The 26,136-nt window shown below is 43.1% G+C and overlaps 2 protein-coding genes across 4 annotated transcripts in view; both read right to left on the reverse strand.

Moving 5' to 3' along the window:
• Nucleotides 1-3,564: 3,564 nt before the first annotated feature.
• JPT2 (Jupiter microtubule associated homolog 2) lies at nt 3,565-15,454 on the reverse strand. 2 transcript variants are annotated; one of them, XM_062503527.1, is made up of 5 exons: nt 15,396-15,454; nt 9,456-9,604; nt 8,856-8,998; nt 6,722-6,767; nt 3,565-5,987 (listed from the first exon to the last, which is right to left on the reverse strand). In XM_062503527.1, exons 1-5 carry the CDS (start codon nt 15,437-15,439, stop codon nt 5,800-5,802), a joined length of 570 nt encoding a protein of 189 aa, XP_062359511.1. In that variant the 5' UTR covers nt 15,440-15,454; the 3' UTR covers nt 3,565-5,799. The 2 variants fall into 2 exon arrangements, with proteins under 2 accessions (XP_062359511.1, XP_062359513.1); XM_062503529.1 differs by lacking the exon at nt 15,396-15,454 and adding an exon at nt 13,628-13,675.
• A 3,711-nt stretch (nt 15,455-19,165) lies between these two features.
• CRAMP1 (cramped chromatin regulator homolog 1) overlaps nt 19,166-26,136 on the reverse strand; it is a 49,513-nt gene continuing 42,542 nt past the window's right edge. Inside the window, exons 19-21 of one of the 2 annotated variants that reach the window (XR_009933726.1) lie at nt 25,785-25,930; nt 22,906-23,478; nt 19,166-21,283 (exon numbers count right to left, since the gene is read on the reverse strand). Coding sequence is in view for 1 of the 2 variants with exons in the window: in XM_062504011.1 (XP_062359995.1) it covers nt 23,314-23,478; nt 25,785-25,930 (311 nt within the window). In the remaining variant the exon portion in view is untranslated. Of the gene's footprint in view, nt 23,479-25,784; nt 25,931-26,136 lie in introns of both variants that reach the window. The other variant, XM_062504011.1, reaches the window with a different exon arrangement.

Here is a 26,136-nt window from a genome sequence, read left to right on the forward strand (position 1 = left end):
GAGACTGGTTTGCTGAAGCCATCAGCTTAGTTTATGCCATGTGATGCAGCAGCTAAACTCAGAGGGGGTTGGTCCTGTAACAAGCGCTGGGATAACCACTCCAAATCCTGTGCTTGCTCCTTCATGGAAGAAGCTCACTCAAAAGCCAGCCATTCCTGTCTGACATCCCACAGTCCACCTCAAAATTACTAGAAAAGAAATTTCACTCTTCTGTTTTGAAGAAGAGTTGTGAAATACTTTCCTTAAAGTCTGCCAATGGTTAACAAGGTTCTCATTGGTGTAGCACCAAAGCATCACTGCCTGTTCTGCTGGGTGTCACTGGGAAGCATTCCTGTCCCTCTCCTGTGTTCACTGCCTATATGGAGAACTTATATTGGCTAGAGAGGGTTTTATAGAAACCATCAAACAATTGCACTTGCTTATAAAAGCCTTGTCACAGAATCTGAAGATGTGGGGACACTCTGGTGACCTTGGGGTGTCTTGCACAAAGACCATTTTCAGGGTGGGAGGACTCTAATGGAGCCTCTCACAGGCAAAGTTCTTCTGGACAAGCTGCTCCTGTCTTTCAGATGGATAAAGATTGAAGCTGACGTAACAGTAAAGACAGAGATGATGACCCTTCCTGGAACAGTACCTGCTCACCTCCACTGGGCACATTGATTGCTTACTCTTACTCAGCTTTTTTCAGTAATGACCCCCAGATGACCAGCAAGCCACCTTCACTTTGCCTGTCTTCATCATTTTTGCTGGACACCCACAGCTGGGATACCAGAGCTTTCAAAAAGGCAATTGCATGGCTCTCATACTTTGGTTGAGCTTGTCATGAAAATGAAAGGGTGGCATTCACAGAGGTCAACATGCTGCAAGAAACGGAAGGAAACAATCAGGGCTTTTTTTGTTTGACTTTTGTAGTGTTGCACTGATCGCAATTATGGGTAACTGAAACCCCCACCCCTAACACTGTCCCCAGCCTTAGACAACTTGGGCCTTAACATTTAAACTGCACGTATCCTCTGGCAGAACATTCCTCTTGCCAAAGACACAGTGGATTGAGACTTGTAAAATACAAACGGAAGCCTGAAAGTGGACATTAGTTCAGGCAGCTCACAATGAGTTGGACTTCTGCTGCCCTTCATGCCCAGGTGCATACTCCCAGCAGCCAGAATGTAAAACACTGACACAGTAGAGCACACATTTATGTAAGTCTGTGGGAGGAGACAGTGGAGAAAAAGCCATTATCTTTATGAACTTCATTAAGAACTTGGCATAATGTTAAGTTCCCGTTACTTAAACAGGCCCTTGTGCTTCTGATACACCTGGGCACAGAGTGGCCTTGTGGTTTTGGCTTAAGTGGCACACAGCACACACCCAAGCAACAGCAGAGGAGGTGTCATGGGAAAGCCAAAGGCAGCACAGCTACTATTTCAAATATCCGTATATGTAGGAGGGAGGAAGAAAGCAGTGGGTAAGACACCACAATTAGAAGGCAGCTGGACCTAGAGAGGCTGATGAATAAAGCAAATTCCTGCATTCTTGCTGGCTATGGAGAGTATTTTGACCTGCTTGAAGAGGAAGAGGTTATCCTGCTAGCAATATAAGGAACTTGAAAGAAAGGGAAAGCCAATTCAAGATGAGACTGTCTTCGTTCCCAGACACAAGATAAAACTACAAAAATAATTAGGGCTGCTAATTTAGCCCAATAATTTAAATCTGCCTCCTCCCCCCCACCAACTATGTACACAGGGAGGAGTGGTGACTGGGCACAGACTAAGCAGCCAGTTTAGCCTGCTGGGAGACTTCTGGGTATCAGTTTTCAGCCAGCGATGAATTGTTACCCAATACACTTCTTGCATAGCTGATAAGCAGCAATGCCAGAAACAGCTTACATGTGACCAATTCTCCCCCCAGCCAGGATGCTGTAACACATCTTTGCTCCTTAAGAAACAATGGAAAATTCCAGCCTTGATAACGTTTAGTCCATCACCTTTTCCAAAGGGAAGTGACACACGGTTTCAGCAGAGCTTCAAGCTGAAATTCAACAAGAGACACATCAGGGGCTTGGACAACTCACTGGGTGGCCAGCTCCACCACACAATCACCCAGGTAGCCAAGACACTTGGACATCCACACAGCAGTGTGATCATACTGTACATAAGCAACTCTGACAGCCTTCCAGGGAACATACTACAGCAGTTACTCACTCAGTGCTTAAATAACTGTCTTCACACATCACTACTTTACATATCTTCTCTCACTAGACAAAACCCAATAATGTACTTTGGATATTCCAAGTCTGATTAGCCTGTATCAATAATTAAAAAAACTCACAGTAATTCTGCTTAAAACACCAACAGAGAGGACATTAATCTTCCTCACTGAGAGTGCAATGCAGGGTCTGATGCAGTGATGAAACAGATGGACAGTATCAGAGTGTGCTTGCTTGAAAGGTTTTGCACAGTAGCCAGAAGTCTTCACAGCAAAAAAAATGCATGATCTCGGTTAACTGGCACACATGGTGATCGGGAAGGATGACACACTGCAGGCTGGGCTGTTCACTAGAGCCACGAGGTCTTGTACGGGACAGAGATGGTGACATGTTTAGGGACTAAGCAGCAGATATGCCTAGAACCACACATGACTCATGAAAGCATGCAAGTTCTCCTTTAACCACTTCCTAGGCTAAGCTCATTATGGATAACATCATTTTCCTTCCCAGACTGAAACAGCAACTCAGATAACATTCTATCCCAAGTGTTTAGCTACAAACCAGCAGTTTTGGGGAAAGCAATGAGGTAACACACACAGTTGCAAAGTGGAGCTACTGCAGCCTACTGTTGGCTACAGCTCAAAGGAAAGACAGTCCTTCATTGCTAATGTGCTATCCATCAAGGACATTGCCACACTCCCACACGATGCAGATTCCACCCAAACTGTACATGTTCCAGAGGAGAGTAAACAGCCAAATACAGAAGTCACTGTTAGGAGTGAATGCTGGCCAAGAGGCTCTGAGAGCATCACAGCCTGGAAGTTCAGTGATGAATGTCACAGACATACAACTACCTGGCTGAGAGGCCACTGTGTCCAACTCATTCCAGAACTGCATGTCATTAACTCCCTCCTCTGTCAGCCAAGGCAGTCTGGCACATGAAGGGTGTTTTATGCACTCACTACAAACACCTAAGTGAGGGTATGACTTCTCCACATAAAGAATATCCCCCGCGCAAGGGGAATTTCTATGTTTTTCTACAAATAGCTTTAAGTATTTAAAATATTTGAATATTTAATTATATTTATGATATTGCTGAAAAACATAGCAATCCCAGTGTGGCACAGAACATTATGGAATGTTGACCACACAAAGGCATTAAGTTAAGCTCTTGCTAGCATCCTACCCCTCCCCAGGGATAAGACTTATCACGGGCAGCCTTGGGCAGGATGTCACAGCTCCTGAGCACAGTCCCATGTACAGAAGGTCTGAAAATATATGTGCAATTTTTCCCATTTCTGACCACAAAATTTACCAGTGTATCTATGGTGAAACAGAGTACTGACCAATTTATAAAAGCAGGCATCTACAGCACACAATGAAGTAACAAAATACAGAGGTTTATTGATAACTGCATGTCCTGTCATTTGATTTCCAATCCCCTTCTGTCCCAGAGAAATGCTCAGATCAATCTTACTTGAAGAGTTGAAAACATTAGATTAGATTAGATAGTTTAGATTCAAAAACAAAGAAATGCAAGAAAATTAACATAGTTTAACTAATTTAAGGCCTAGTTAGAAGTTGCTCTTTAAAAGACAGGCACTGAAGCCAATGCACATCAGGTACTATAATATGCCAAATGCTTCGTATTGCAGATAGCATCAGCTACACCAGAGCCCTACAATGTAGGAAGCAGCCTCTGGTTGACTTTTCTACATGACAGCTTGCTATCAAATACTGGAACAAGGAAATGAAATGGCTAATGTGTCTGAGATTCAGCCAGAAGCTGAAGAGCACAGACTCGGGAAAAGCTGCTAAGAAATACATGTTTGGAAGTAACATACATAAGTTCATTCCAGGGTTGCAGTATCAACTACTGCCTTGTTTTCCTGAGGGGAAATTAATAGGCAGCTCCAAACCAATCTGAAAGGTATAAAGGCATTTAAATCCCTACTTTCCAGAGCTGCTTCTATCCTAGCACTCCTCCATATGTTTCACTATTTGAAAAGGCTACTAAGTGTTAAAGCAGTCATCCCCCACTGCTAACACAAGGGAACTGCACAGCCTAGGAAGCATTACAATCACAGAGAGGTTTAGCACCTGGCCCAGCATCCCATCTCAATGGCAGCAGTTCCCAGGGAACGTGGGCTAGAACAGCAGTGGGTATACACAATAAGGCCACTTGTTCTTTGGTGTACCTGAACAACTCCTGTTTTGATTATGTCAGATTTAAAACGTCAGTATTCAATATATTTAACAGTAAGCACATAGAGTTAGCATTCGTATATCAAAGCTCTGGATACGATCATAAAATCCATTCAGAGAACAAACCCTCCCCCAAAACCATCTGTGCAAAACATGTACATCTTCCAAACATGATTTATGATAGATTTTAGTAATACAAACCTTCTGTTTGTGCTGGTTTTGTTTTTCCAGCCAAGGTAATCTACAGCAAAATCAACTATAGTCCTAGACTCAGGAGAACTCACATAGTTCTCCCAACCATACCAACAAAAATCTGAGATAGTCAAAGGCAAAGGTAAGGCTGATGACAGACAGGAGAATTCACTAACAGACTCAGCACAGGTAGTACCTACAGAAAATTCATTGCGGTGGAGACAGGAAAACAGTCCTGGTTTCCATGGGGAGCCAAGTGAAAACCTTTGCTGAAGCTAAGACCTTTCTACACTGGCTGAGTTAGAGTGACCTGGCTGACACCTCAGCAAATTCTCCATGGTAACTGTAAACTTCCAAGTTGCCTCTGTTCAAAGAGCACCAGAAAGCTATTGTTTGCACCCACATCTTTACCAGAAAACATACAAGCACTTAACTAGAAGTACCTGCATGAAACAGCATGTTGGACTGCCACATATGAAGAGCTAGTCACAGTAATCAGCAAATTACTAAAGGCATCCAAAAGACCTGAATATCTGGGGAGGGGAAGACCACAATCGTTACAAATATATGATGGTTTATGAGTATAAAAGAAACTTTCAGCATATTTTGTCTTTGTATTAGCAATCAAGTGTTGCAAGCAAGAAAGGAGAAAAAGAAGCAATGACTGAAGACACTCTTTACCATGGCAGCACTACTTGTTCCAGTGGAACATGTTTATATTCACATGACTGCAAGTCAGCTCACACTGTGAAGCTGCATCCCATCACCCAGGGGAAAGCCCAGCCTACCTGCTGTACTTCAGAATCTTCAGGTGTGACTTCCAGGCCCCTTCCCATTCACAATGTTTGACATGTTGACTGTATGGATGGATAAGCTTGATTCCACAAGAGCATCCTGAGCAATAAGCTAGCTAAGAACCTAACAGTCTGAGGAACTCACCACTAAGTAGCATTGATTTTTCACAAAGTTACACTAATGTCTGGCTCTGCCACCCACCCAGGCAGGCCAATACTCACATCTTCCACAAGGCACCCATTCCCTCCCCAGCCCTTCCTCCCCAGATCACCAGGTTATCCTTCCTACGCACTCTAACATAACCCTCATCCACCTGGCTAAGAATCTATTCACAAGCAATAGTGTATAAACTGACCTCACCACCACAGAGTTTCTCCATTAGTGACAGTAACACGATGACCCTAATAGAATGCAATACTGGATTTCCCCCCTGGTGGATTGAGAACTTTGTTGTGCGAGCGTGGCCTTGGCCCTAGTCGGGGTTCGTGATTGTCTATCTTGGGTTCTGGCTCCTTGCATTGCTCCTCTTTGCCCATTGCTCCTTTTTTCTCGCCTCCATCTTCCAGGTGTGGTTTGATATTTTCTGTAGCTGCATTAAAGAAAACAGATTAGATTATCAGATCATTCACTGTTCTGTAGTGCACAAAGTGCCTCATCTTCTGTCAGCTGCATTATTTCCCACATCTCTTATCGACAGCACATCAAAGGTTTCTTATTACCTGTTCATTTTTCCTGAAGGAAACCTGTGCTAAGAAAAGAATTTAACTTTTCACAACAATTACTTTCTTCCTTCAGCAATCTTTCTAACAAGGATATGAAGACTGAGAAATGCACCTTCAGAATTATTTTGGCAGTTGCAGGCAATTAAGAGATACAACATACCAATCAATCATACTGAGCTTGTAAGTAGGCTTTCCATAATTCTTTAACAATTAGCTAATCAATAATACATTTTGTCAGTCAGCTGTTTATTATTTACAACTGCAGAGGGCCAAAATTAGCCATTTGAAGGAGATGGCAAGAGAGGAAGAGGTAACCTGATGTTTTGCCATATACAGATTCCATACATTTCTGTATATACACCCATGGTATCAAGCAAAGTCTAAACACACAGATACAGCGTATCATGACTCACGCCTGTGTTCTCCACAATAAAAGGAAGAGAACCATTTCCCTGAGACAAGCAATTAGATTTCTGACTAAACTTTTCAGTCATATCCTAAAAAACATGAGACTAAGGCTTGTGTTTGAGCAGAAGCACAAGAAACTTCCTCATAGCTTATCTTCCCAAAGAGAACAAAGAAAATAATTTCTCTTGCTGACCTTCTAGCTTGTTTGGTATTTCCTCTTCTTTCAAGACAATGTGATCCTGCAAAGAAATCAAAAACTATCTTAGTGTATTACTGTTCTCAAACAGCAAGTCTGTCACAAAATTCTTCTGGAAGTTTTGCTTCATTTCTAAGTTTATAGATCACTGATAAATAAAAGCAAGCTGTGTGCAGCCCTTCATCCCCTCCACTTCCACAACTCCAAAAGCAGGGGCACAAATCTATGTTATGGCAACGTGCCTATCTTAGACAATTAACTGAAACATGGATGAAGAGGCTACATTAGATCATCAAAATGATAAGACAGCAGGGGTGAGTTTTAGAGGCTTTCTCCAGCCTTAAGGATTCATTGATTTTAAGGTCATGAATTACCATTCCTGTCAAGCACCTGCTATCATGCAAAAGTTGGTACACATTATAATACAAGCAGCCCTTGAAGACCCTATTTGTATGCAGCAATTCCTGTCTTCAGCAAGTATCCCAACAGTCAGGTAATAATCAAAACATTTAAAGACCATTTTCCCAACAATCTGAATCGACTGTTGGAAATACACAGCCAAACTTCAGAGAAGTGTGTTTTCCCAATCATGAAACTCAGCTTGCAGTAGTTTTTGTAAACATGCTGTATTCTTTCCATCTCAGTATCTCCCACAGCTCCAATGCTCTAATCAATGACATAAGAATTTCCACAATGGTATCCTCTATTTAGTCCAGAATGAATGGGAATTGAAGTTACATTTCTAAAAAAGTAACTAACAAGAAAGTGCAACCATCCCAATGAAGGGGTACAGAAAAACAAAGCAAAGCCCTCTCCTACACCAACAGAACTACTCCTGCCAAAACCTAGGCCAAATCATATTTTTTTCTCCTTGTCCTTTCATATGGCCCCAGATACTATTCAGAACACGCATAAAAAGAAAGCACTCGACCAACACCTTAAATTTAAGGGAAAAAAACAAAGGCAAGAAAGTTAAATTAGACTGATCCTCTCTTCCTAAGCTTCCAGGAAAAACTAGACTGTTTTCAGCACAATGACAATTTCCATCCTGGTTCCAGCCAGTAATGGGGTTAATTTTTGCAGCAGCCAGGGAGGGCATGGCCAGGACTTGGAGCTTATTCTATACCACATCATGTGCAGGGTGTGGGGGGAAAGAGGTCCCCTTCTGGCCGGTGGTGGTGGTGGCTAAGCATGGTGAGCAATCATGTCAACTGTTCATCCTTCTTGTACACTCTGTTATTAATTTTGTTGCTGTTACTGTTCTTTTCTTATCTCATTGCTATTTCCAGTAAATTGTTCTTGCCTGTAATTTTTACCTTTCACCTCCAATTTCCCTCCCCAGCTGCAGGGGGAAGGGGGAGGAGAGAGTGAGTGTTTCAGTGGGAACACTAAACTGGGGAATACCACTCCTAAACCAAATCAGTTTCATAGAATGTTAAATTTCCATGCTATTCTACATGCCAAAAACATTATCGCCATAATAGCTACTCACTTATTGGTATTTACTGAGAGTAAAGCAGCAGGTTGTAAATCTGCATATAGGCACTTAAATACAATAACTGGTAAGGTATACTGCTTTTTCCAAACCCAGATGTGGTCATAGCTACAAGCAACTATTATGCATCCCAGCTTTGAGATCAAAATTTAAATGTATAACCTATGTGTAACAACTGTAGCACTATACTAAGAGATACTTTTGTCTATCTTGCACAAAGCAAGTACCTGCTGGGCCTGACACCACTGATCCCAAGTTCACTTTTTCACTGTTCATCACTTAAGCCTAATGTGCTGAAGTGCTTTCAAGGTTACTGTAGATACATTTAAGAGAGATGAAGTGCACAGCCAGGCCTCACAAAGGTTTATGACTGTAGCTCACCAACTTCCCAAGTCTGCATCCTCTTCTTTTTTTTTTTTTTTTGACAGCACAGTCTAATTAATACTTTTACAACAAACTGCAGAGATCTGATACACCCAAAATAACAAGCTACCAAAAAGAGACTTTGGGAGCAACTCAAAGTCACTGCATGCAGATTCAGTTCTGTTCTTAGGGAGAGCACAGGCATGTGACAGAGCACAACAGGACCCTGGAGCTGCTGGCTTCTTGATCTGACAGCAACAGAAGAACAAATACCTTGGGTTTGTTTGGGTGTGCTCGCACAATGCTGGGAGACACAGGAGACCCAAAGATATCGCTTGTTTTCCCACCAGGTGGATTCATGCGTGGACGAGGCTGAGCAGAACTAGAGTCCTCAAAAATGCCACTTTCTTTTCCTCCTGCAAGGCAGTTATTAAGACTTTTTTTCTAGATTAGTTTTATCACACTATATTAAAAAAAATTAAAATATACAATTCAAAGACTTCTACAAGCCTGCTGTCAAGGGATTTTGTCATATTTGCCTAGTTGAAATCCTTTTGTTACAATTCACCTGAGGGTCTCAAACTCTGCTAACTGCTGATACAGCTCTACAACAGAAGCTGCTTCCTTTCATCATTTCTTAGAACCACAGTTTGGAAAGAATTAAGACTTGAATGATCTGCTAAAAAGTCTGTGAACATGCAGATCACTGAAATACTCAAATATTCAGAAGTCTGAAGTGACTTGTTGTTCAAACCTACCCAGCATATAAGAATGCAACATAAAAAGACAATCCCAGCATTCCAGTTTAGGAACACAAAACCATTTTATGTTGCAATTCAGCCAAGTCTCAGGGAAAGAGGGGGCAGTTTTTACCTGGAGGGTTTGTTCTTTTTGGAATGTTCTGAGGTTGTTCTGATGCTCCAAAGATATTGGATGCCATCCGGTGTGGCCTGCTTGAAGAAGACACTTCTTCTGTACTCCCAAAGAGATTGCTAGAATCTCCCCCTGGGGGCTTCAATACCCTATATCACAGAATGAGAAACAAGATATGAAAGTTCATTTAAAATTTATAGCATTCAACATATTTGATTCCCCATTCTCTCATTGTCTGCAATTATCCTGTTTTTAATTTACTTTAGGTAATTCAGCTATATCCATGAAGTAACTACTTTTCATGAGCTGTTTTAATATTCTTAAGTTCAGCACAAGTATTGCCAACATTCTGGTCAATCAACTTCATCATTAAGGTATCCATCATTACATGGAATCATCCAAACTCTGCCATCTACACAAATGGCTACACTATCTGTGGTGTTCCAGAATCAACAGAGATTAAGACAAGCCATATGATGGTTAGGATTTTAAAAATAACCATTACAGAATCAGAATTTCTGCTAAACTGCACATACCAACTTTGAATCTGTGATACAATTCAAACCCACTGACTTTTAAATAAAGGCAGACATTTTACAACTACTAAAAAATTTGCTAGTCTCAACCATCAGTTATCATAATAGCTGCTCTAGTTTAGAATGGAGAGACAGATTACCAAAAAGTCAATTCTTTAGTGATCAAACTGCAAAGCCATTAAAACTAAAGTGTTGCACCAGAGGGTACCAAATGGATCTCCAGAAAAACTGGAGTGTACAACATAAATCATCTGAATTCTTGAAAACTTACAGAAAGTCATGCTTGTCCTTCAGTAGTAATTCCATAGTTAATGTCTAGGTTTTGTTCAACAGACTAAAGGTCCTGCCTCAGAAAGGAACCAAACTACTATTTGAGAGTAGAATCAGTGAAATTAATTGGAAAATTGACAGAAAAAACACAGGAAAAAAATGAATACCTAAATATGGCTGGAGAGTAGTTCAGAAAAAAAAAAAAAGACCTGGGGGTGCTGATTGACAGTGGCTGAACATGAGCTGGGTGTACCCAGGTGGGCAAGAAAGCCAATGATATCGTGGCCTGCACCAGGACCAATGTGGCCACCAGGACCAGGACAGTAACCTCTGCTGTGCACTGGTGAGGCACCTCAAATTGTGGGGGTGGTTTTGGGCCCCTCACAATAAGAAAGTTTAAGTGGTTGGAGCATACCAAAGAAGAGTATGGTGCTGGGGAAGGGTCTGATGAGAGAGCTGGAGAGACTCAGCCTGGAGAAAAGGAGGCTCAGGGGGAACTTTCTGGCTCTGCACAACTCCCTGACAGGGGGGGACAGCTGGGGGGTCAGGCTCTGCTCCCAGGAAACAAGGAGCAGGACAAGGGGAAACAGCCTCAAATTGTGCCAGGGGAGGGCACACTGGACATCAGGAGGAATTTCTTCACAGGAGGAGTTGGTAAACATTGGAATGGGCTGCCCGGGGCAGTGGTAGAGTCACCATCCCTGGAGGTGTTCACAAGATGACTGAACATGGCACTTAATGTTCTGGTCTAGTGATGATCACAGAGGGCTTTTCCAACCTTAATGATTCTGGGATTCTGTATAAAAAATAATTTTTACAGTTACATCTACCAATTACCCATGGTATTAGCAGCTGAATAAAGGTAGCAGCTCAATTATACAACTTCTAATCTGAACCCTGGACCTGGAACCTAAAGTAATCTTTAAAGTAAGCTTTTTAACCAAGAGAACAGTTATAAATTACGAGATCTTCATCCCACCCTACCAGAACACAATTGAAATGCCAGTCAATTATTCCTAGCCCTGTACCAGCATGTACAGGTCATTACAGGTGAGCTGTGCTGAGCATAAAATGAGGTTCCTCTTGATGCCAAGATCTACTTCAGTTTAAGATTTAATTTAACAAAAGTAGAGATATTTGGCTGCTCTGTCAGAAAAATGTGCTTTGTGTCCATTTCAGATCTCAAGATGCAGAAAGCAGTTTTAGGCCTTTTGGGAAGGAGAAGAACATTCCTCTTTTAGTCTGGGAACAGTTTATATAAACAGTACTAGCCTCAGAGGGACTGTTTTTGCAGGCCAATTTCAGTATTTTAATCCTTAGTATGATCGTGGATTTAATAAACTCCTTTATCTTAATGAGTAACTAGAATTTCAGGAGACAAGACAACCCCTTGTCCAAAGCACAGATCAGATCACACAAAGCTTATTTATTTACAATTTAGCATCCAACAGATTACAGATCCAACTAATCTCTGTGCTCTCCAAATATTTTAGAATACTTAAAGCCACCATTAAAGCAATATTCTATAGGTACATTATTTAAATAATTCACAATGGTCCAGAAACCATGTTTAAGTATTTAAAGTGGGGAGACTGAAGGAAAAGGGAACTCTAAAAAAGTAGTTTGGGAAGGGGTCTCTGTTAAAATGGACTCCTCTCACATTAATTTAAATGATTTTTTACTTTACCTGTTCTTTTCAGCTATTTTTAACTGCATTTAGTCTTTGCTGCATTCCAATTACAATAAGTATACCAGCAAAGAGACTGGAAGGAAATAAAAAGCTGTTTATACAGCTGGAATCTCTTACACCCCAGATTAATTCAATTTACCATGCTGTTTGCTTAACACATGCATACAAGCATAGGAGGGAATAATAAAATAACTACATTCAAAATTTTTTTGGTTTAAGAAAAATAGCCAGTCATAAGAATCAAATTACTTCTCATTCTTGCTATGGGTTTTAAGAAATATTGCAGAAATAAATTCTAGAGAAAATCCATTTTAAGATTAAAAGTCTTGATGATTAAGTAAAGAAACTTCCTCAAAATAAATCCAACACTGATTTTTACCTCTTATTATCATCTTAGCATATAACAGAAAACCCTACTGTTGAACAAATTAACCAGAGCCATTACTGGTAGTGCTTACAAGGTGTAAATCACCTTTTCTGCCAGGATCAGGCAAAATAATGTCTTGACTCTACATACACAAAGTGGATTTACCTCAATTTTAAGAACTTAAAAATGCTGGGAACCTTCCAAGCATTATGTAAACTTTCAAATGGCAGTGACTCCAGGTTAATAAAATTCAAACTAATACAAAGTCAGATAACTAAGCCATTCACAGGAATCACCAAAAATAACATTGAAGTACATCAACAAAGTCTGTCAGCCAACAACAAAGAGGACAGGGTTTTGCACTCGTTCCCTCCAACCAACCAAATACGTGGGAGACTACAAAGCTATTTTCTTGCTAGGTAGCCTCTAGGGAACTGCTGACCTCCCTGTACTACCAGGCACTCACTCAGTGCCAGAGTAGTGAGACATGCAGGCCCCCACATCAAGTAAGAAAAGCAGATTTCACCTGTAAATCCTACCAAAGGAAAATAGCATGCTAAACTCAGCAAGCCAACAGCAGAGTACAAGTTTCAACAGAGTACACAGAAATTTAACATACACTGTATAGTAACTTCAGTTTATACTTCATAGTAATTTTAGTTTACACTTCATAGTAATTTTAGTTTACATCAGTATTATGCCAGTTTATACAGAGACATTTTTGTTTCTTGTAGGCAGGTATGTTGGGTCTTTCTTCCTTTGGGAAGGTGTTGTTTTATTCTTTCAAACCATGAATGAACAGCCTTTTGTCCTCTACAAAATCTAAATCTGCCTTTCTCTCCCTCCCCTCCAGCAGACCAGAAGTTTGTGAACTCTAAAACTGCTAATCAAGAGCCCCATTCCGCAAGTTTAAAAAGCCCTACTAATTGCTATGTTATCTTCCGGCAGATTTGAAGAATTTTAATTAGTTCTTCTGATCTTTTTTGTTTTTAGTCCCCTACATTCTAACACACCTGAATTTGAATGCTCTTTTCTCATTAAGCCTTTCAGCCAACCTATGGAAGGCTCATCCATTACTTCAAGACACCCTCTATGTTTTTATCTTTTTTTAATCCTGCCTGAAAGTTAAACACTGAAGTTTTACCAGTTTTCAGATTGTTCCATCACAGTAGGTAAGAGCTGCATTATACAGAAGAGACTAGCAGAAAGCAAGTGTTGAGGTTTGGAACTGCAGGCTTAATCTCACCACCCCAGAGGTCGTGGGGTGCTCCTGCTGTGGGATCAACAGAGACTCAATCAGCTCACTCACATGCAAACAGCAAGCTGTGTTATGCAGCCATGCTCTCGATCTGAAAGCTCCAAGATACTCCACAGTGGGCCTGATGGGAGTAGAGGAACATGAGTTCCATTCCTAAGATGGTTCAATTTACCATTGTCAGCTCTTTGCAGTGCTTGTGAAACTGCTCATAGAGAGGACAAGAGTAAGTTAATAGGATGCATCTTTATAGCACACAACAGCAGAACAATACAACCCTGTCCTGCTTTGCTTTTAGAAGCTCTTAGACATGCAGTTCTGTGTTTTATTTTGAAAAAGCAGAACTTCCTTAAAAATACAAAGTATCATTGTTGAAGCTTAATAAAATAAAACCAGGCAGCTAATTCAGCAAACTATTTGCTTTCTCTATCATTGTACACGTGATACAGGATCGCTAGAAACACTTCACTGGACAAGTAAGTGAAAGCTTTCACTTAAAACCTTCTTAGCATCATTTATTTCTAACAATTTCTATTTTCAAAATGCAAATACTTGTTTATAATTTTCTAGGCAAGAGTTTCATACTAGGAAGACTTTTTTTCCCCACTTCCACAACTTCTACATACCAGTAACTGCAAAAGGATTTGCATTCTCACTAAACAAAGTTTAGTTCAGGGAAGGAACAGAATAAGCTGTGTCTTTAAACCGCGTACTTTTGCCCTTGATGGCACAGGCTATGAGTCAATACAGTAAACGCCTCAGAGACCACGCTGCAAACCCGCTAAATAGAGTTCCTGCGGTGCTGTCACAGGTACTGGTACAGAGCAGTGAGTGACTCCAGCCTGCTCTCAGGCACCACCAACACAGCCCGACACGGCAACGGGGAGCAAGCTGTAAGGCCAGCTTTGCTCTGTTAACTAACACGTTGCAGTGGTCTGCCCGGAAAACAAATTTATGCGTTAAACGTGGTTTCAAAATTACTACGAGAACAGACGCTTCTCAGAGACATCACCAAGGACAGAGCACTCTCAAAAGTCTTCTCAAACCAGGTCACAGATTGGAGCGACTGGAATGCGGGAAAACTTAAAGCATTCTCAGACACTTTCGAAACCCTTCCTCCTTCCCGCACGCGACAGCCTCGCAGATGGATTAATCCCTGCACTCACGCCCTGCGGTATTCAGAGTATCTGCCCTCCTCCAAACAAAGCAATATACTTCAACTTCCTAGGGCAAAACCAAGCCGACATCGCTTCTGCAGGCGTTTGTGCTGAATCCTCCCCCTCACAGCTTCACAGACGTAGCTGGGGCCCCTCACTCCCCGTGAGCAGAAATACAGCGGGAGAAGGTGCTCCCCAGCGCTGGGCCCTTCTCGCCGAGCCGCAGTCCCTGCAGGAGCTCTGGGGTCGAGCCGAGCGCGGCACTCGCGGCTGTCCCTCCCGGCCCTGGGGCTCTCCCCGTGTGCCCCAAGCGCGGCCCCAGCCCGAGGCAGCACCGACAGCAGCGCAGCGTGGCCACTCCCGGCCCAGCCCCGGGGCGCAGGACAAGTAAACCGAAGCACGGCAAAGGCACCAGGTCGCGCTAGCTTCTGTCCGGCGGTACGGAAGGGACGGGGCCGCGCTTCCGCCCTCCGCGGCGAAGAGGCCCCTCAGGGGGGAACCCCATCTCCTCGGCCAAAGCCTACATCGTCGACCCGCCCTCCTCTGCCCCTCACGGCGCTCAGCCGGAGTCCGCACCTCCCGCGCCCGAAAAAAAACCCCGCCGAGGACTCCGCGCCGCCGCACGACTCTTCTCCCGTCCCGCCGAGGGTCTCCCGCCACCCCACCTGGAGCTAGGCTTGGCTGGCTCGGCCTCCGCGCCCTGGAACATGGTGGCATTCAGCAGCTCAGCTCCACAGCCGCGCTCCGACCGCGCCGCGGGGAGAGCCGGCAGCCCCGCCTTGCCTGGCCATTGACCTCTTTGGCTGTCCATCATGGCGAGCAGCCTATCCAACACAGCCCGCGCGCTCGAGGTCCCGCCTGCTCGGCCGGCCTCGCAGAGGGAGGGAAGCTTGAAACGACCCGCGTCGGCGCTCATCCTGGATGGCTTCCATTGGTTGTCTTGCTCGTCCGTCAGAGGAAACTGCACAGCCATTGGCTGGAGCATGGGTGTGGCAGCGGGAGGGTATTTAAAGCGGCGGGGTGGCGCAGCTGCGTGGTCTGTAGTGACGAAGGGTGTGTTAGGACCTTCGGTCTTACAGTCGGGATTTTATGTGAGGGTTTCACCCCAAAAGGGCGATGCAAAGGAGAAAACATGAGGAAGGTCGTCGTACGGAATAATCTCAGGGAGGACTTCACAACCTGCTGACCTCCACAGCATTTCCGAGTTCGAGGATGCCCGAACAGCAGCCCCGAGCCCCGCCCGCAGCCCCCCAGGCGCAGAGGGAGCGTGGTCCGGAGCAGCGCCGGAGGTTTTTAAGCGGCTCCAGGGAGCGCGGGCGTCCCGGGCGAGCGAACAGGACACGGAGCGGGAAGGGCGCTGCAGTGCAGGTGGTTTGCTCCTGTTCTGGTCTTTACAATTGCTGAGAGAACTCAAATATGTGGTGCCCACTCAGCAGGGAACTGGGTCCCCTGAACTCACCAAAAAAGGTGCGGTGACTCAGACGGAAGTCCCAAGATAATACGCAAAATCCCCATGTAGCCAAACCAGGCTTTGGGCTGTAGCTAATGGCTGAGTCTGTCAGTGGACTGGACCAGTGATGGGCAGCTGCATCAGATATGACCAGGTGGATGACCTGCCCAGCCTGGTACCAGAGCTACAAGACAAACTAGAAAGGCTGAGAAGTATTAGAAAATTAGAGAGAGACATAGACTGGTAGGACCATGCTCTAGCCTGCTGAAGACAGGAGCTGCCAACAGAAAGGAGATCCTCTATCTGTCCCCCAGCAAAGAGCAGGTACCAGCTGTGAAGTGAGAAGAAAGTGGAGAACAGTCCAGACTTGGGGAAGCAAGCAAAATTCTTGTTTGCCCGCTTCACTTTTCCCTCACAATATCCTCATAGGCAAACTCAAGAAAACTGGGTTGGATAAGTGTATGGTGGGATAGATGGAGAACTGCCTGAGTGGCAGATTCCCAAAGGCTTGTGATCAGCAGTACAGAGTAAGGTTGGAGACCTGTCACAGTAGTGGTGTCCCCCAGGGTTCTCTGTTGGTCTTGATGTTGTAAACTTGTTCATTGATGATTGGATAAAAGTGCAGATGCCTCCTCAGGAAGTTCACTGCTGATACAAAATGCTGATACTCAGAGGAGTGGCTGATAGCTCAGAGGGACCTCAACAGCTTGGGGAGGTGGGTAGAGAAAAATCTTCTGAAATTCAGCAAGGGGGAATGCAGGTTGTGCACCTGTGGAGGAACAGCCTTGGTCACCAGTACAGGCTGAGAGCCAGCCTGCTGGACAGCAGTGCTGCAGAGTAGGACCTGGGTGTCCTGGTGCACAGCTGTCTGTCCCTAACCAGCTGTGTGCCTTGGGGCCAAGAAAGGCAGAAAGAGTATTGCCAGCAGGTCAAGGGAGGTGATCAACTCGGCCCTGGTGAAGCCACATTTGGAGCATTGTGCACACATCTGGGCCCCACAGTACAAGAGAGACATGGAGCTCTTGGAGCAGTTCTATCAGAGTGCTACTAAGTTGGTCATGGGTCTGGAGAATCTCTCTTATGAGGAAAGGCTGATGGAGTTGGACTTGTTCAACCTTGAGAAGAGATGGCTGAGAGGGGACCTCATTAATGTGTATAAATATCTAAAGGATGGGTATCAAGAGGATGGACCAGGCTCTTCTCTCTGGGGTCAGCTAGTAGAACAAGAGGCAAAGGCAGCAACTGATGCCCAGGAAGTTCCACCCAAATATGAGGAAGAACTTCTTCACTGTGCAGTGACTGAGCATTGAACAGGCTGCCCAGAGAGGGTATGGAGTCTCCTTCACTGGAGATATTCCAGAATCATCTGGACACAGCCCTATGTCACATGTTCTGGGATGACCCTATTTGAGCAGGGAAATGAGCTCAGATGACCCACTGTGGTCCCCTGTGATCAGTTCTGTGGTCGGTGTGTGTTGGGCTCCTATGCCTCACCTGGCCTTGTCAGTGTGCACAGGGGTTGGCCAGCACAGTGTTGAGCAGAATCTGGCTGGTGTGATCCACCCTGATTCCTGGCATGTGTCCATGGTTTGCTCACAGTTCTGCAGCTGAAGCATGGGATGACTACCACATGAAAGCTGTTGGCTGCCTGAAGAACCTGCACTGGAGGTGGTATAGCTGCACGTGCAGAGCCAGCATTTGCATGGGCTTTCTAACCATTTTTCATTGACTGTAACATTACAAGCTAACATTTTCAGCTGAAGGTTTTATTTCACACCTCTACAGTTTTCTGTATGTCAAGAAGTAAAAGTCATAAATTTAGCAGCATACTGCTGCTTTTGTTTTGAAGGACTTAAAAAAACAAAGCCAACAAAAAAGCATTAAAAATATGTACTATTACTGCAGTATCTTGTTTTGCTAATAATTTTTCAGACTCATGCCTTGTGTTTTTACAGTCTTTACTTCTGGTCATTAAGGGCACAAAGCTAATTTGTGAGAGATGATTCAGCAGCAGTCTTGACAGAAGGTGGAAAAGATTTAAAAATCTTTTATGCTGACAAAAGCTCACAGCCAGTGGAAGGGAGAAGCTGCACAGAAAGAGCTCAAACTTGGAAATAGCCCTATTTTCTCAATAAAAAGGTGGGAGAGATTAGTACACACTTTTTGGATGGAAAGGAAGTATCAAAATATTACTATTAAAACTTATGTTGAGCTCTTTAGAACATTCTTATGTATTTTTTATCTATTACACACTTGCACTTTCTCAGTGTAACATTAAAGCTGCCTTTTTGTATGTTGTAGAGACCAAAATCCTAAAAGTCTACAAAAAAAGGAGTTAGTTACTTAGGAGTTACTTAGGTCACTTAGGACCTAGATCACAGGAACTTCAGGCCTCCAGTCTAACTTGCCCAAAGCAGGGTGTGTGGGGTCAGCCTACTTTTCTATGGGCTTTAGCTAGTTTTATCTTGGAAAGCTCTGAAGACAGACTATGCAACCATATCAGGGCTTCCTGTTCTTGAGTGTCCTGGGGTGAAAAGGTGTTTCTGTAGTGGCTGTATAAAACATGTGAATACATGAATACAACCTCTAGAGCCAAGTTTCTCATTATCTGAAGCTGTGAATGGAAAAAAAAACCCAAAAAAACAAACGCAAACCCCCAAGATATACACTACCATTTTTATTGTATCATCTTATTGGTGGTGGTTGGGACTTTTTTTGGTGGTTGGTTGTTACTCTCTCTTTCTCCCCCTTGTTAGTGATGCCTGTTGCCCCAGACATGCCACTCACGACAGCCAGCCTTCTGGTTTGCCACATTTTTGAAACTCACCATGAGCAGGCACTACTGAGAATGGAAGCTATAATGCAAAAACAACCCTACCAATATTTTCTCCGATCATGGTGAGAATCACTAAAATTCTGGAATGAGAGATGCCAATGGGAGTTAGATGACAGATTTCACTACAATCAAATTACCTGGAAAATCTTGGCCTTATGGACGAATCTTAACCCCCACCCCCACAAGGCCACGGTCATATGAATAAAGCTTAAATGAAAAAATCTGAGAGGACACGAACAACAAGGAATACACTGGACACAAGTTAGACCAAGTATTAGTATGTATTTATGCACAAGAATAAAAACAGCTTTACAAGTTGAATTGGAAATTTAAACAGAAGAAGTTTAACAGCTTTTGTATATTATATTAAATAACCAAAACACCTTCTTCCAAAATTGATAAAGAATAAATAATATAATTTACAGTATGGTACAAAAAATAATCAGTAAGGACAGGCATTTTGCTTTATACATACACTATATAGGTATATTTATAATCTATAAAACAAATTCACATCTCAAACAAGTCAGAAACCTTAGATGATATGGCTTAACTATTATTAAAAGAAACAGCATTAAATTTTGCTGCCAGAACCATAAGCTCTAAAACAGTTATAATGTTTCAATAGTTAATGATAACTTATTGCCATAGTGCTTGCCAAGGTTTCACTTAGTTAACATTTACAAACTGCTGTGAAATTAACAGATTCAAAGGTTTGAAAAGGTTAAAAAAAAGTGCAGTACTTTCCTTATAAATGCATCTGAAGTCTGAGTGTAGAAAAAATGCAACTGAATTTCCACTCTGGGATCTGCTGTTAGTAAATGAGATGTCTTTATAGGTTAGATTTGAATCAAGCCATTTAATTCAATTTAGAAATACAGGGGGTGTCAAAAAAAAAAAAAAGGCTTAACAATGCTCTGAAAAACAATTATTATTCTTATGCTTAGCTGATTTATTGATACAGAATAAAACTGTGTGAGTGATCTGGACGCAACACCCTGCACAGATCTCTGTCAGTGTCTGCACACACACCTGGGTGGACCCAGCCTTAGACTATGGTACTGCTCTGCACACAGCTCATGGTGATGAGACACCAAATCTGCCATTTACCTTGGCAACTACTCAGAACTGTCTTATGGTCACCGAGAGGGAAAAGCCTAGAGCAGTTAATCCTAGACCTGGAGGCTGTTAGTGTCCCTTAGTCCTGTCCAACAACACCTCACAGTGCCCCAGGAAGGTACTAACCTAATTAAGTCACTTCTACCTCGGGAATGATACTGTCTGCATTTCAGTGTCATTTGCTTGGATGTCTGCTTAGCCTGACATTGTCCCTCATATAGATTTTGTTACTGTTGGGGAAGCTGAAATAATTAAAACTGAAGAAGTTTTGAGTATTACCACACCCCATCTGTGCACACACATACACGTGTGTGTATACACCACTTCCTTAGCAGTCTGAGGCACAAACTGAGGATTACTATTGTAAAGCACAGTCACCTAAAATCTAGAGCTGGTACGATTAAAGATGTGTTTACATGGCCTTTCCCATAGTAAATCAATTCAGAATTACCATAATTATCTTAATTATTCTTAAGTTCTTCCCTTGTCCTCAAAGTGCTTTATTCTTAAAAAGCAGTTTGCAATGCACTACATTTCTGAAATCAAATTCTGCTTCATAATGCCAACTTTTAAGGGGCTGAGGCCAAACGCCATTTCTAACTCCAAGATTCCGAGTGCTGAACTCATTGCTGTAATTTATTCTCCATTATTACTGAGTGGTTCAAGCCCACTTGCAAAGGTTCAGGGTATTAGAAATTTTCTAATGTCATGGCATCATCAAAAATAGCCACTTGTGCTGCCTTCGTTCTGCAGTTGTCCTTCCACCTGGATGGTCTAAGGAAGGGCAGCTGACAGCTCCTTGTATTGCAGGCAAAAAGCCTTCATAGATCAGGATGAAGTGCTCTGCTCTCCACTCCTGCAGCAGATGCAGCAACACTGGCCTTTATTCTAGGTAACTTCAGAGCCAAACCCAGTGTCACATACACTACATTACTGGCATCAATAGGGAAGATGAAAAGTTTGTCAAGTTACAAATACACTGGAGACACTCACATTACTCTTGCAATATTTAGAAGTTTAAGAATGACAGTTCAGATTTCTTTTTACTCAGGACTTGATTGGAATGTAACACATTTCCTCCTGCATGTTCTGTAATCCACAGCCATAGTAGGTGCCTTCTACTTTCGTCCTACAAATCTGAAGGATTTCTGGAGACATAGCATATAGAATAATCAGCATTAGTAATGGAGGAACCCAAAACCAAGAGGGAACAATCTGGGAAAGTCCAAACCAAAACACAGATAAATTCTAGGGAAAACAGAAAAGTTTTAGTGGTCTCAATTCTTGAGATTAATAGGTGTCCTCCCCATACCAGTGGGGAATGCTCAGAACAAAACAGGCCCCAGCACTCATTTTTGTGACAGCCCTCAACCTTTACTATTCCAGGTTTATGTGATTTCTTGACAATTCTGTCAAAATTCTCAAACAAGGCTCTGTGTGCATCAGAAAATTTGTTCAATTTTCTCCTAATGACAGAAAAGACAAGGCCAACTCCATAGAAGCTAAAAATCATCTGCCTAAAGTAGGGTGAAGGGACAGGGCAAACAGCAGTCAGTGCATTGTGAGGAAGTTACAAGAAACTCCCAGTCAATGAAATGCCTTGTACAAGTAGCTAAAGGCAGGCAGAATAACATCCACCGAGTATAGTGCAAGTTGGGAAATGAACCCATGATAACAGCCTATGGGATGGAGAAGGTTTGTTTATTCATTATTAATACAAAGTTGAGGTGTATATAGGAGCAGCCCCTTGAAAAAGTTCAGAGCTACTCACACCAGCCAAGGGACATCCTCTAACTGGAGAATCAAACAAGTGCTTACAAAAGGGGCATAACATGGGTATTCTTGCTCAGGATAGGAAAGGAACGAAGAAAGAAAAGGAAAGGGAATAAGAAAAGTCTCCTGAGTTATAAAGCTAGAATTGATGGACAATCAGCTCCCCAGAAATTAACTATGGATTTACTGTTAACTTGCTATCCTGTTGAACCCACTGGAATCAGTATCTGGGGTTTTCCTACAGTAAAACACAACATTAAATGCACAGGGGTTTCAGAGAGGGAGTGCCAGACCCACTCATGCCTGGGAGTGACTGTAATGAAGAATGATGCTGAGGTACTACAGAGCACCCAGGGTTCACAGAACAAAGAGGAAGCAGAGAAGGACTAATGGATTAAGCTAGGACTTGACATTTCTCTTCATGACACAAAACTGATCTCAACTGCTTTAGCGCTAACCTAGTATTTGTTCCTACATGACAATATTCTTTCCTATTTCCTCTCCTGGGTAGATCCTCAGGGTTTGTGAAGATGACAATATTTACATGTTTCCAGCAAAGCCAAGACTAATTATGACACAGCTTTGCTAGTGTAAGCTCTTTGGCCATGTTTCCAGACCTAAAAAACAACTGTTCTTCATGGCGAGCAATAAAGCACTCTCCCACTCACAGGGTGAACTGTGCAATGTGCTGAAGAATCTCAAAGATTAGGAATATGAGTGCAGTCAGGGTGATGATGATTGTGATGTGATGGGGTTTAAAAGCATGGGATCCAAGAAGCATGGGAGGAGGGCAGATCAGAGCTCCCCTACCAAACAAGCAACCAGGAGTGAGCCCTGCTGGAATGGTCAAAGAGCCAAAGGAACAGAGTGGTCTGTAAGAAGACAGCATCAAGGAGTGGCAGTGCCCTGGACAGAGTGCAAGAACTTCAGTTTGACTGAATGGTAAGAAGACTGCCAACTAGGACATGTCAAGATACACAATGGTTCCCCTACCCACCTTTATCCTCCACAACTTTCACATGGATCCAAAAGCATGGCATTTTGATCATTATGCAAACAATAATTCATATACAGGAGCTTGTGGCAATCCCATCCCTACTTGAGACGCTTGCTTAGGTGACTCCAAAGTACAAGTCCAGGACTGTCCCACAAACCTGAAGTCTTCTATTGTTGTTGCAGGAACACACTATCTCCTGTAATGTTATTCCATGTTCTATTGTTGCCTGCATATTGCACATTCCAGGACTTGCAAGTACTTCTTGAGACCTTTGAAACCAATGCTTCTCTGTTGGAAAGATGCACGCAAGACAGGGATAACTCAGCCTCAGTTGCTGCCCTCGTCAAGTCCCAGCTCTGCAAGCTCCAACTTAGCTGAACAGTCTGCACCAGCCTGCTGGTCATTCCCTTACTGTGACAGATCCCCAGTGGGGGGACCACCACCTCCTCCATCAAACAGGATCTCTCTGCGAGTTGGCTCAGGTATCGACAGCTCCTGGGCAAGGTCATTAAACCGAGATATGTAATCTATGCTGTTCTCATTCATCATGCAAGCCAGCTGGGAATCCACCACCTGGAAGAGAGACAAGGAGAGAAGAGATGAGCCATATGTCAGTGGCAATTTAATGGAATAACTGAGGTTGGAAGGGACATCTTGAAAGCATTTTATCCAACCATCTCACTTGAGCAGGGTTAGCTGCCCTGAACCTTGCTGGGCAGGTGCTGAATTATGCCTATGCACAGACATTCCAAAACTCTCTGGGTACCCTGTTTCCATGCCTGATTACCTCAAAACAGATCTCCTGTATTGAGGTGGAATTTAATGTGTTTCAAATTTTGCTTGCAGCCTCTTGTCCTGAGAAGAGTCTGGCTCCCTCAGCTTCATTCCCAGCCTCTCCTCCTATGAGACACTTTATCTCACTTGACCCGAGTTAGAGAAAAACTCTTCTCATCCACAACTCAATGAAAGCTTCCAAAAAACCTAATCACCTACAGTCTCAATGGGCCTTATCTACTCCAATTTAGCATTAAGGTGCACAGGTAGATGATCTAAAAATATTATCTCTCAGATAATATTTATCTCAGCAGAGAGCTGCTCTCCTGTGCATGGAGGCTTTCCCCGTTTTCTTCTAAAGGGAGTTGGTAATATTGAGGGCTACAGTGTCACTTCAAATCCATGCAAATAAATGATCATGTATTTCTTTAATTAGAACACACCTTCACAGCTTCTCACCACCAAGCAAACAGAATCTTTATATTTATCCACAGAAGTGGAACTGTGTTTCAGGTCTGAAGCTGCCAACATCACACTAAATCAGCATGAGCTTGCTGTAGCTCCTGGTTACACAGTCTGTACAGAACCTCCTTATCCAAACCCAAAGGGCAACAGAGAAGTGATACATTCCTTCCATGAGGGCAAGCCCCCAAGAAATTACAAGTTATGTCATGGTTGTACTGAGTTAATAACTAAACTGTGGGATAACTGAGACTGGAAGGGATCTGAAGAGGTCTCTAATTCAACCACCTGCTCAAAGCAGGTTCACCTATAAGGACAGACTCACTTGGAGCTTTATTGATGTGAGCCCTGGAAAGCTCTGAAAACAGACACTGCATAACATCTCTGGGCAACCTGTTTCCTTGCCTGCCTGTCCTCAACATGAAGAAGTTTTTCTATAGACGTAGCAGAACCTTTCTCAGTTCAGCTTTTGCTTGTTTCTCCCACTTCACATCACCTTCCATAAAAGGCTTACAACATGTTCTCAATGACCTTACTGCAGGCATTGGCAGGCAGCAGGGTCCCTTGCACCCTGAAGCCTTTTCTAGGCTGAACAAGCCTAGATATCACCCTTTCTTCATCAACTGATCCTCCTGGTAACCCTCAGTTGAACTTGCTCTGGTTAATCTCTCTCCTATATATTGGGTGCTCAAAACTGGTGACAATATTCTAGATGTGGTCTCACAGCAGGTAGACTCTACTACTCTACAGAGTAGAGCATGGTAATCATAATTTTGTTCAATATCCTGGCCATGCTCCTATTAAGAACAGCTCATTACATCATTGGTCCCCTTTGGTTCCACACCTTTGGATCTACCCTGGATCACGCTCAGCTTGTGTCTACTGGCATATCCAGGTAGAGCAGAACTGCTTCCCAGACAGCCAGTCCCCATCTGATACTGCTGCGGGGTTATTCCTTAATCCCTTCCTAGGGCAGGACTTTGCATTTTTCTTGCTAAGCTGCATAATGTTCCTGCAGCTCATTCTTCCCATCCATGCCTCTGAAAGGGACCTCTGTCCTTAAGTGTGTCACAGCCTTAAAAACTGCTGGGCTTCATTCTACCCCTTCAAGAGTTCAAAACAAAGGGATAGCTCTGCCAACAGAGACAGTAATTCAGCAGCACAGAATCTTCTGCCATCCTCTCAGATAACTTGTTATTAGCCATGTCCTACTTCTTCCTTCTGGACCTATTTGTTTTTTTTCTACCAGACTTCCAACTGTATTGTAGCATCACTATAATTCTCTTATCTTCAGCACTTTTGGTTCTTGCTCTACAAAGCAGGACCACACACAACAGAATGATTAAATCTTTCTCTGTCAAAACAAAGGTATATCCAAGAAGTGAATACGACCTCCCTCAGCAAAAAGAACCTGGGTTGAAGGCACTCACAGCAGCTTTTCACACCAGCTCTGGTATCAGGTCATTATCCTCAGATAATTTTACATCTTTTTGTTATGACTGTAATCCTCTTCTATTGAGCTAAAGTTCAGGTGTCAAAGCACTCCTGCCTTGGAAGTATCTCAGGAAGGTCTGAGGGACAGTACCCAGCAACTTCCAGCACTGCAAGAGGAAGCAGACTCTGAGTATAATTTGCTGGCATACCTCTGCCACATCTGCCAGGGAACGTGACGCAAAGGAGTCCCGTGAGTTTCCATCCAGCAGGCTGGGTCCCAGTAAGGAGGTACCACTGGTGTTTCCAACTGGAGTTGTTAGCATTTTTCGTCCCTTCTCTGGGGAGATGAAACTTGCTACAAAGAAAAAGCACATCAGTAAGTCACTGCACTGAGTGTTTTTACTTGGAAGATAAAGAGAAGGGCAAAGAAATTCAAAATGATGGACAAATATCCATTTCTTCCATCTTTGAAAATATATGTGTTACCAGCATTGATACCATCACTACACTGCTAAGAGTAAAGAGACTCATTACACTGAATTATTACACTGAATTATTCAT

This window comes from Cinclus cinclus, chromosome 16, assembly GCF_963662255.1.
Source record: "Cinclus cinclus chromosome 16, bCinCin1.1, whole genome shotgun sequence".
Lineage (NCBI taxonomy): Eukaryota > Metazoa > Chordata > Aves > Passeriformes > Cinclidae > Cinclus > Cinclus cinclus.

Coding starts and splice junctions, on each gene's coding strand:
- JPT2 (XM_062503527.1), bottom strand. CDS start 15,439: ATGTTCCAGGGCGCGGAGGCCGAGCCAGCCAAGCCTAGCTCCAG. Junction 9,605..15,395: donor CCAGCCAAGCCTAGCTCCAG/GTGGGGTGGCGG, acceptor TCTGTGATATAG/GGTATTGAAGCCCCCAGGGG. Junction 8,999..9,455: donor AAAAAGAACAAACCCTCCAG/GTAAAAACTGCC, acceptor ACTGCCTTGCAG/GAGGAAAAGAAAGTGGCATT.